The sequence below is a fragment of the Callospermophilus lateralis genome, chromosome 10 (assembly GCF_048772815.1).
Source record: "Callospermophilus lateralis isolate mCalLat2 chromosome 10, mCalLat2.hap1, whole genome shotgun sequence".
In the NCBI taxonomy this organism is placed as follows: Eukaryota; Metazoa; Chordata; class Mammalia; order Rodentia; family Sciuridae; genus Callospermophilus; species Callospermophilus lateralis.
Genome location: NC_135314.1, coordinates 82126667 through 82138704, shown reverse-complemented (window position 1 = coordinate 82138704; position 12038 = coordinate 82126667). Strand labels below are relative to the sequence as shown.

Sequence of the window (12038 nt, the reverse complement as noted above, 5' to 3'; positions counted from 1 at the left end):
TGCAGGGTGGGGACAGGCTTTAGTACAGGGGGAGGACAGTGCATTGACTTTTCTTCGTACTCATACTGCAATGTGCTCATCCTTGTACTTTAGGATTCTAGGCTGTTGGGGCTGGAGGGAGGGGATGAGTACACGTTCTAAATCCTTCATTGATACTTAGCGTCACCCAGGTTCTTGCATCAGTCCTGTAAGCAACACATGATTCTCACGGCAGAGCAAATATTGATCCTCCCCACCATTACACAGCTTGCTAGTCCACAGCTGCTTCCATACAGTGGGTGGTTTTTCAGGACTTAAGAGAAACTTTCTAGGAGGCTGCAATCCTAGAGAAAAAACGTCCTACCAACCAGGGCACATAGTTCAGTTGCCAATGCTGGGGAAGGCAGAAAACAAGACACTATTGATTTACTCACAGTTTGCCTCTGAGACTGGAAGCACTAGGGCGAGGCACGCCAGGAGCGCCCGGCAGCGCCCACCCAAGACCCTCATTTCGAAGCGGGCAGAGGCGCGGGCGAGTACAGTAGCGCGTTACGGAGATGCCTGAGCGCGGGGCGCTTGGCCGAGCTGCTAGCCGGGGCACTGCTCTTTGAGCGCTGCAGAGCGGCGGCGCCGGAGAGCCTGCGAGAGAGCCCGCGGAACAGCAGGGGGGGGGAGGGGGGCGGGGACCGCCCGCTCCCAGCCCCCAGCCCGAGAGGGGAAGTGATAACAAGGACATTTCCAGGAAGCTTTTCGGAGCTGGGGGGGAAGGGCTCCGGGAGAGTGTTGGAGGCCTAGCAAATACTGCCAGACGTCCTGTCATTCCTCACCAGTTCCCAAGGTCCAGCTTTTCCATTTCTCCAGAATGCGAAGTTTATAAAGGGGAAGAGGTAGAAGAAGGGAATTCAATAAAAATCTTTAAGGGAGGCTGAGTGGCTAGGAGAACTTTGAGGACTTAGAAGAGAGGATCCCCAGGCTCAGGAAGAGAAATCGCGAGAGAATGGATTGCCCAGAAGGATGTTATCCAAACCTAGATGTCAGGGAGAACATTAGGAAGACTGCAGAGAATAGAAATAATGGAAGAAATCGGATAGCTTTGATCATACACATTTTTGTTTGGGTCTTGTATTTGTGGTGTAAGAAAAAATATTTTCTTTTCTTTTTTTCTTTCTTTCTTTCTTTCTTTTTTTTTTTGGAAGAAAAAAAAACCACAATGTATCAAATTCCATCACCTTCCAACTGTTTGTTTTGTTCTCTGCATATTTACCTTTAGTTTTTGTCCTTAGACATCCGCATTTGAAACAGGTTTAGGGCTGCATCTGGAGCTAAACTTCCTGATTTCAAATCTCATATTCTACCACTTACTAATTGTAGCTTTCAGTAAATTGCTTCATCTTTTTAAGTTTCACTCAGTCTTATCATCTGTAAAATAGGGATACTTATAGATTTTCATACTGCTGATAATTTCAGTAGACAACATACAAAGCAATAAGTGTGTATCCAATAGTAGTATTCAATGCATACTTATTATTCATTTTCTGCCCAAATGAAATATCAACTGTTTTCTTATGTGTATGATAGAAATTTGATAGGGTTCCATATTTTAAAGGTATCTTCCAGCTCTAGCTTTTTACAGTTCTGTGATGCAGCTGGGTGGAATTTGATTAATACTAGAGTCACTTTTTCTCATAAGAGCATGGGCTGAGGAATCTTCATTCACTGTACGGGAGGAAAATTCTTCCTACTATATTCCTTGTATGTTCTGGGCCTTGTCTTAAAATTAAATTGACATAAGATAGACTAATAGGAGAAAACAATAAATAATTACATATGCATGCAGGGAGTTTCACTAAAATATGAGACAAAAGGCGGTGGCTGAATGATTGACACATATAACATCCTAAGCTATGGAATGGTATAGAAATTGGAGGGACAGGAGGCAAATTAAAGGAAGATAGGCAGAGGAAATGTATTGTCAAGAAGGGTTGCTTTGTTGTGCAGGTAAGAATTTTTCAGGCAATAAAATTGTCTTCAGAAGTAGCTCTCTTTCTGGCACAAGTAAATACCTTTACTAATGGAAATTTAATTGACAAATATAAGTTTGCTATAGTTTAGAACTACCATGTCCTCCAAAGACTTGATCATAAGCCTGTGGTGATGGAACCATTAAAAGGTAGGGCTTAGTGGAAGATCACTGGGGACACGCCCTTGAAGGGAATATTGGGAATCCCATACCTTAGTCTTTGTCTCTTTTTGCTTCCAGATGCCATGAAGTAAGCAGCTTTCTTTTGCCAACTGCTCTTTTGCCAAAATGTATTGCAACCAGTCCAAGCAAACATGAATTGAAACCTCTAGAATCCTGAGGAAAAATAAACTTTTCCTCTCTTTAAGGTTATTTTCTCTGGTATTTTGTAATAGCAATAAAAAGCTAACACAATTTCCTTTACTAATGAAGAAATTAATTATTTTTAGGCAGTTGAGGGGAAAGTAAAGAGGTTTCTTGACTTCTGTGGTTCTTGATTGCCTTTGACTCAAAATAATACATATGCCAAAATGACATATTTTGGGATGGCATGTTATGAACCTCTTCAACTCATTGCAAAAAAGCATTATTGAAAGACAGGTGTGGTAGTGCATGGCTATAATTCCAGCTACTTGGGAGGCTGAGGCTGGTGGATTTTAAAGTTTCAAGTCATCCTGAGCAACTTAGACCCAGGCTCAAAGTAAAAAATAAAAATGACTCAGGATATAGTTCAGTGGTAGGACAATTGACTAGCATGCATCAGGCCTTGGGTTAGATCCCTAGTACTACAGGAAAAGGAAAAAAAAAAAAAAAAAAGGCAAGTAGATTAAAAGAATGACTAAGTATATCTATGACTCTTTTAAATTGTCTTCTTTCTTGGTTCCTTTGACTTCACCCCGTCTATCAGTCTATTTGTTACTTTATTCTCAGTCCCAAATGATTTAAATATAAATACACTTCAAAACACTGTAGAATTGTTTGGGTTATATTAAACAAAATAATTGATAAGTATTATATTTAATTAATAAATATTTAAATACCTGTAAGCTATGAGACTTCAAATAAAATCCCCATTTGGGAATCTCCTCACCTTGTGAGGACAATTTGAGAAGAGAATATAAAGAATGAGATCTCAAATTTCTCAAGTAGGAAAAAATCTCCAAAGCTATGAATCAACAACATTCAAAACAATCGTCTCAAATACAAACATAAAAATATGAAAAGTATGAAGAACGGAATGTTAAAGAAACATAAGTTAACCAAAAGAAAAAAAAAAGAAAAAAAATCTTCCTCTTTCAAAGATTATGATTGAATGTGATTATCTTTTTAGTCCTGCAAATGTCCAGCACAGTGCCAGCAATAGTTATCAGTGCTAACAGAAAAACAAAACAAAACTGTGTCCTACATTGTAGTATCAAAATTTGAAAAATCATCTGAAATTCTTAAAAATAAAATTTAATAATACATCTTTGGATAAAATATTCAGGCTTTTAATTTACCTCAGAAGTTCACTCTGTGATGATGATATCTAACTTTAGCTCAATATTGATTAACACATGATGAATCTTATTCAACTGAAAGGTATTTTGAATATACTTCTAAATATACAATATACAAAGTGTTCAAAATTTAACTCTTAATCTAATACCATTCCTAACTCTAACCCCATCCCCTCATTTAATTTTATATTTTCCCAATATCATTTTTCTGCTAATAATTTACCTAATATACTTAATTATGCTTGATATCTGCCTTATCATCCCTCCCATCAGTAGAATTCAAGATTAATGAGGCGAGAATTCTCTTATGTTTTGTTCACAACTATACTCTTAGTGCCTAAAACAGTGAGTGATTTATAAATATTTAACTCAACTTAATAGTTTGAGCCTGAGAATATTTATGGCAAAAAGAATGATAGTGGCAAGACTATGTTCATCTTTCAGAATAAAATAGATGACATTGTGTAAAACAGTCATAAAATTACAGTGGTTAAGATAACAAGTGTTATTTCTTGGCCATGGGAAGTCTATTCTAGATCTACACAAATTTTCGGTAGTGTCTTCCAGTGTTGGCTTAGCATTCCATGCTGCTTTGATTTTATGGTACCTCTAATCAACATTCTCTCTCATGACTGCCATTGCAAAAAATGAGAGAACATGGAGAATTGCTCTTAAATACTTTCTCTAAAAAGTGATGTACCATTCACACTTCATCCATCAAAACAAAATACATGGCATGCTGGATTCCATATGGGAATAACTATTTCATGCCTCTAAGTTACAGATAACTAGAAATGATGAGCAGCTCTTGTGGCTGCAAAAACTTAAGTTAATATATTGAAAAATAAAGAGTTGGCTTTGTTAGCTTTGTGACTGACTGCATGTTAGTACAAGAAATATATCACATAGGGCTGGGGATGTGACTCAAGCAGTAGTGAGCTCACCTGGCATGCGTGCGGCCCGGGTTCGATTCTCAGCACCACATACAAACAAAGATGTTGTGTCCGCTGATAACTAAAAAATAAATATTAAAATTCTCTCTCTTAAAAAAAAAAGGAGAAATATATCACTACCAGAACTGGGAAAGTTATGAATTAGATTTAGTGTGAGTACACGTTTTGGAAAAAAGTTTTGAGCTTAGTTCCTGAAATGCTCAAGAAACAGTCACACAGTAACAGCCTATGGGCACAGAAGTAATAATTGAATTCTCCAAGACAACATGTTTTTAGAGTATATATATAGGAAGCCAGAGGAAGAATGGCTAGGGAGATAAGAAGAGAACAGGAATAGTGTATATTTGTGAAAGTTCAAGGAGAAAATTTTAGAAAAGTATTAATTCCACTAAACATATTAAAAGATTCAAAAGAAAAGAGAACTGATTTGATAATTAGGAGGACAAAAGTTATATCTAAAATGTATGTTTTGATGGGACTTAAGCCCAATCATAGTTAATGGATAAGAATTAACATCAACAATAGAGTTATTTGAAGTTTTGAACCACTAGTTTTAGGAAGTGTGTCAACAGAAACAGTACTTATCTGGCTCATAGTAAATGGCTAATTTTTGGCCTTATTTTGCCGTGTCCTCTTATCCCCTGGAGTATATGACATGCCATAAATATTTATGAGACAGAAACACCAATTTCAAAATCTACTATCAGAAATAGCACTTTATATATATATATATATATATATATATATGTGTGTGTGTGTGTGTGTGTGTGTGTGTGTGTGTATTTTTTCATTACATATCAGTAATACTGCAAGGTAGGTATTTTCATTCCAATTTATAGATGGAGCACAGAAGTTCACAGTAAGCTCATGAGATGAGTTAGTAAAAATCAGAGAATAATTTAAAACCTAAATATTAGTTCCAAACCACTATTTTTCCTTGAATACACAGGGATTCCCAGGGCTTTCTTTTCTTTTATTAGAATTTGATGGTATATGTTTATGGAAACTGAATGAACAAACATGTCTCTACTTATCTAACATGCATGCATTTTTCAAAATGTACTTATCATTTTCTCTCAAAGAATATAACAGAAATCCCTATATTGCATAACTATGAAAATGAAACATTACAAAATAGTCAGTAGATCACACTGTCAAAACTGCTGAAATTAAATAGCCAGCAATCATGTATCTGAAAATCCAGGAAAAAACATACATCAAAGTGCTGACACTGGTTATCTTTGAGTGGTGAATGATAAATATTATTTTCTTTCTTGTTCCTTTCAGTGTTTTTCACATATTAACTAATGAACATAAAATTCTTTTGTAATCATAACAGCAAATATCAAATGATTACATTTCACATTTTACATAAAAATACACATAAACATAGAGATTAAAACATCACAGCCATTTGAACTATTGAGACAATTTAACAATCGAGTTTCTGGCTTATCCTTAATTTATAATAATTGCCTCAGTGATTTGTTCCTGTAGTTATGCAGTCTGAGTTGACCAGGACCCTAGAGGATCCCCATCGCTACTGTACTAACAAAACAAATCCACGCACAAGACCCAAGATCTCTGGATCTCAGGGATTTTCAAGACAGAACAGAAGCAGCCACACTGGGCAAGTAATACATTTTGGATATAAGGATAGGCCTTGCCTGAATTCTATTCCCTCACTCGGTATATCTCCGGACGCTCCGGTTGCCTAGTTACGAGAGCCATCTTCCCCGAGCTCCACCTTCTCCTTCTAGACCACGCCCACCTCCCCTGCCCACCGCTCTGGGGAGGGCGGAGGGTCCGGCCCCTTCAGCCACTCAGAGTCCCCCATTGCAGATCCTTTATCGCTGATTGGAGAGACGAAATGTGGGCGGTGCTTGAGGAGGGTCTTCCGCGCCTGGGAGGAACGTCAGCACGTAGACGCGGGGTTTTCTCTGGTCAGGTCCAGCTAACCCGGCTCCTGTGTACCTCTGGTGCCGTTGTCCCTTGGGGAGGAGGGTTGTCGTTACCCGCTCGCGGGCGGACGCAGTTAGTGGGACTTGGTGCTCTCACCGGTTGCGGTTGCCTCCCACTCAACTTGTCCTCGGGGCCTATCCGTCTCCGGAGTCTCCTTGTTGAGGCGAGGGCCCCTGGGATCGGTCCGCGAAAGCTAGGGGCCCATCCTCGCTAGGAGTTCGGATGGGAGGTGGCTGGAGGAGCTACCTGGGATGTTCTGTCTGATGGCCAATTGCTGCAGTTGGTTCAAGCGGTGGCGGGAGCCTGTCAGGTAAACTGGAGTCAATTGTCCTGGCGCTGCCCTAGGGGATGGGAATAGCTGAGCCCCAAGGGCCCGGGCGGGCGCCGCCTCTTCTCTGTGCGCCAGGCCATAGGGTTTGCTTTATTTGTCCGTTTGACTTGTCCTAGGAGAACAGATTGAAGGATGTGGCCTTTTTTGCCTTCTGCCTTTAAGTTCTGGTCAATACTGTTAATGGACATTATATTTTAAATAGGCTTGAATTTCTTAAAAAGATGTTGGTGGGAGGAGAGCAAGAGTGCGCAGGAGATATTGTAACAGACTATCCGTTGTGTTTTTCTTCAGAAATTTTTAAAAATTTAACATAGATGCATGAAATATAATTTTAGTAATGTGCACACATCCCATTTAAAATCTTTATCCTTCCTCAACTTTCATATGTGCTCTACCCCCCCCCCCCCCAGTTTTGTTTGAGGACTTGGCTTGAAATCTGGCTCTACTACTTAATAATTAGATGACTCAACCACTTTTGACCCCACCTTCCTCATACATTAAATAAGGGTAATAATATCTGTGCCTCAAAAGTGTTCAATGGAAATAAGTGATGGATAGTATTTTATTTAATTTAGCTCCAGTTTTCATCTGGACTCCATTAAAACCTTTCAATTGAAAATTACCACTAAACATTTCATTTTGTAATGCTAGCTGTGTTAGTATGTATTCGATGCCTGTTATTTTGTGTTCATTCAACAAATATTTATTAAGAAACAATGTATGCCAGGCACTGTGTTAGGAAGAAATCATTGAAAATGAACCTTTTAAAACTTGAGAGGCCCAGATTATAAAAAGATCTTCAGTTTCTTACTCTGTGTAAATAACATTGACTTTCCATAGTTCTACTTTGGAATTAGGCCAAAGATAAAATATAGCAAATTTTTTTTTTAAATTAACATTTCAAATATCATATTTCCCACAAGGAAGAAATATTCTTTAAGGAATGAATTGGAGGGCTGGGGATGTGGCTCAAGCAGTAACGCGCTTGCCTGGCATGCGCGGGGCGCTGGGTTCGATCCTCAGCACCACATAAAAATAAAATAAAGATGTGTGTCCACCTAAAAAACTGAAAAATAAATATTAAAAAATTCTCTCTCTCTTAAAAAAAAAGAATGAATTGAAAAAGCTGTATTTACACATTATAAGGAAAATACATATCTATGAAAAAGAAATTTGCTTTAAATGAAACTTTTGGAGAGCTTTAAACTGGATTTGAATGTTTTAAATGTAAATGATATGATTGATTCTTAAGACTTAAAGAAGTATCTTTGGATGTATAGCTTTCAATTTATTCATATTTTGGTCTGATTTCAGAGTATCAAGACTTGAAAATTATGTATAATAGATGCCCCTGTATGTTTTTGTCTTTTTAAAAATGTATTTGATTTTTATGAGAGCATTTAGTATATATCCTTTTTAATTAAAAACACTCAAACTTATAATTTGAAGAAGTCATTACTTCTTATAGCAGCTCTAGTGTATTCTCTAGAATTTGTTTAAAGAAAAAAACGAGAGCTCAGAAAAAGAATTTATTGATTTACAAGTGTAAAGGTAATTGAATTTTATTAATAAAATAGAATTAAAGTTCAACCCTACAACACAGAGGGTATTTTCTCTTTATTAAGCAGCAGGTTGATCTGTGCTATCCAGTAGGATAGCAACTAACTATATATGACCATTGAGCATTTGAAATGTAGCTAGTCCTTATTGAAATGTGTTTAGTGTAGATTACATAGTGAATTTTGAAGGTTTATTATGCAAAAATAATATCAGTTTTTAAAAAGATGATTACATGTTGAAATTTATTTTATCTTTCTGTTTTTCTTTACTTTTATTTTTTTTAAATGTGTTTTTTTTGAAAATTTAAACTTATGTGTAGCATGCATTTTATTTCTACAGGACCTGGCATTAAATCATAGCTTACTATTAACTAAGGCTATTGGTAAACATCTCTCCATGATGGATAATATTAAATATAGAAGGATTTGAAACAAGTTGGATTATCCTATCAAAAGTACTCTTGTCTAATACCTGGTTCATTAGTAGTGGCTGAATAAATATTTGCTATTATATTTAATTTGAGTACCCTTTGCCAATATTCATCATCATAAATAATATTAGCAAATAGTTCTATTTATTTTACTAGGGTAAATGAAAGTCAAGCAAAGTGATTTTAAAAATGTTTTATGATATTTTTACTTTCCCAAGAAAATTGCCTTTGAGTATTATGTTTTTATGGAATTTTTAAGTTTTAGACTAGGGCTGGAGATGTGGCTCAAGCGGTAGCGCGCTCTCCTGGCATGTGTGCGGCCCGGGTTCGATCCTCAGCACCACATACAAACAAAGATGTTGTGTCCGCCAAAATCTAAGAAATAAATATTAAAAAAAAAAAAGTTTTAGACTATTGTACTAAGATTCTTCTTTACATTTTCTGAAGATGTGTTTTAAAATGTGATAATTAACAGAAGATAATGATTATTAAAAGCATAATGTGTTCTGAAATTGCTAACTTATCCAATATATTCTGTACCCTTTGTGTTTAACCAGCTACCTTCACTTAGATGCTTTCCCATTAGTATATCAATCAAAGATTGGGTCAGGGTTTTGATTTGTTTAATACCAAAAAGGTAGAAGCCAAGAAATTCAGTGTTAAGTTTCCAGTCTAGCTCAGGAATCAAGATCAGGGTATCAGGTGATTTAGGAACTCAGCCTGTGTTCAAACCATAACTGCTATTACTACAAGCCAGAACGTGAACTTAGACTTTGAAGCTATGTAATTTAGTCTGGAAAAGACTGCAAAAGGTAGACCCACAGGCAAGTGGTTTGCCCTAAATGAGGCAGTGCTCATTGTACCGTAATACAGTACTCAAAACTAAAAACTAAACTTTGGTATAATACTACCAACTAAACTGCACACTTTATTCTGACTTCACCAGTTTTTCAATTAACATTCTTTTTGTTTCTCTCCAGGATGCATTCTAGGATCTAACACTGCATTTTTCATGTGTTGTTAGTCTTCCTCAGTCTGTGACAGTCCCCCAGTCTTTTCTTGTATTTCATATCCTGGAGCTTCAAATAGTACTGATCAATTTCTTTTTGAACGATCATCAATTTTGTGTATGTGTGTGTGTGATTTGACTAAGATGTTGTGTTATTGGGAAGAATTCCATAGAGGTAATGTGTTCCTCATAGTACATCATATCAAAGGTGCGTGATGGCAGGGTCTTATTACTGGTGATGTTGACCTTGACCACTTGATTGATTAATGTGTTATCTACCACATTTCTCAATATCATGTTTGAGTCAAATAGATTGGGGTCTGAATCCTACTATTTATAGCACCTTTTCTCTGTCAAGTGTTGATAATTTCTGTGTTGCAGCATTTTGAGAGAGAGTGTTTTCATTCAGGTATTTGACATATAAAGTATAGTAGTCACTCAGTAAACCATACCTCTGATCATGGGAGATAGTATGGATTAGTGATTTACTTTCCGCAATTCATATTTTATATTTATCTGTAGTACACCTTTCTTTCTTTCTTTCTTTCCTATTTTAGTAAAAGAAGGAGTCATTATTCTTCCTGAGGATAATTCTTATGCCTATACTCTATTCCATTTCCTCCCTTAATTTGTTCAGCAGTCATTAACTCCCAGTGCATAAAAATCAATATATAATTGAAGCCAAAGATCACAGAAAGAGCTTATGTGATATAACAATAAACTTAAACTTTTATTTGAAAATGTTATTATTCAGTTTTACTATCAAAAGTACAAAATCACTCTCCTTCAAGCTCTAGGGGGAGAATTTATTTTCAGCTTCAGGTAGCTGCCTTCATACCTTAACTCAAGGCCCCTTTCCTCCTCCTTCAAAGCCAACAACATGAAGACTTTCCTCTTTGATTTTCTGCCTTTTTCTTATATGGACCTTTGTGATTACTTTGTGCCAACTTGGGTAATCCAAGATATGCTCCTTATCTTAAAATCCTTAATCACTTCTATAAAATTCCCTTTGCCATACAAGGTTACATATACACAAGTTTTGATTAGGTTGTGGACTTCTTTGAAAGGCCATTATTCCATCCACTGTTCTAAACAACACAGATTCTCCTTCCCTTTACCCTGGGATTCTCAGTTGGCAGTGGATTACTGGCACTGTATCAACTTCCTCCTCTCTCATGCATTCCTTAATTCCCTACATCAGAAGACTTCTGCCCTGACCTTTTAGTTATTGTCCTTGCTGTGCTAGATGTTGCCTGGTTATTAAATCCAGTGCATTCTTTTCAGTCCTTTCTTTTGTGACCTTTTGGTATCATTTGATGCTTGAATTGCTCTGATTTCTTTTTTTTTTTGAATTTTTTTTCCTTTTTCTTACTGCCTTCTTCCTTTCACTTCTCTTTTTGTCAGCTAGGCTTTCTTCATCTGTCTTTTAATTCTGTATTTAATTCTCTTCTTCCACGTATCCTTTCCGTGTGTAAATCTGTGTTAGCATTTTAACTACCACCTCAATATGGTTTCAGTACTAAGACTGATCTAAGATTTATGTATTGAATTTCTACAGAATCCTCAGTTTCAACACACCCAAAATTATGTCCCATCTCATTTCCATTCTACACATTCACATTGGTTTTCTTGGGTTTCATATTAATGAATTTGTTTTGCCTCCCTGTTACCCAAATCAGAAGTCAGGAGTAATTATGAAAATCATTTGTATTTTATTCTTCTACATTGCCAGGTTTATTGGTTCTACCTACCTGTTTAATACAGAAGTTTTCCCTTATCTGTAAGGTGTAGATTCTAAGACCCACAGTAGTTGCCTGAAATTGTGGATGATACTATCTATATACTATATTTTTTGCTTTACGTATATACAAATGATAAGGTTTAATATATAGTTACAACAAGACATTAGCAACTATAACTAATAATTATGGGCCAGTTAAAACAGTACTATAATAAAATGGCCAGCATCCATATCCTCACATTTGACTACAAGCACTGTGATGCAACTGAGGCTACTAAATGACTAATGGGTAGGTAACATATATAGTATGGATACTCTGGAAAAAAAGAAATAATTCACAGCCAAGTAGGACAGTATCATGGCACAAAATTTCATCATACTTCTCAAAACAATATAATTTAAAACTTCTAAACTGATTCTAGAATTTTATATTTTTGCATCACAATAGGCTGCATGCTATAGTTTCACTGGGTGTCCCCCAATTTCCATGGGTTAAAAGCTTGCTTCCTTGATGCTATTGGTAGGTGGTGAAACTTTTAGGAAGTAGGGCCCAG

General features: G+C 36.5%; 2 protein-coding genes across 4 annotated transcripts in view; one reads left to right on the top strand and one right to left on the bottom strand.

Moving 5' to 3' along the window:
- Positions 1-588, bottom strand: part of Pros1 (protein S) — a 105668-nt gene extending 105080 nt beyond the window's left edge. For both annotated transcript variants that reach the window (XM_076867816.2, XM_076867817.2), the window contains exon 1: positions 414-588. In XM_076867816.2, the coding sequence (XP_076723931.2) occupies positions 414-489 (76 nt within the window). In that variant the 5' untranslated portion in view covers positions 490-588. The remainder of the gene's footprint in view (positions 1-413) is intronic.
- A 5802-nt stretch (positions 589-6390) lies between these two features.
- The window catches only part of Arl13b (ARF like GTPase 13B), a 65055-nt gene continuing 59407 nt past the window's right edge, over positions 6391-12038 (top strand). For both annotated transcript variants that reach the window (XM_076867348.2, XM_076867347.2), the window contains exon 1: positions 6391-6723. In XM_076867348.2, coding sequence (XP_076723463.2) covers positions 6665-6723 — 59 coding nt within the window. In that variant the 5' untranslated portion in view covers positions 6391-6664. The remainder of the gene's footprint in view (positions 6724-12038) is intronic.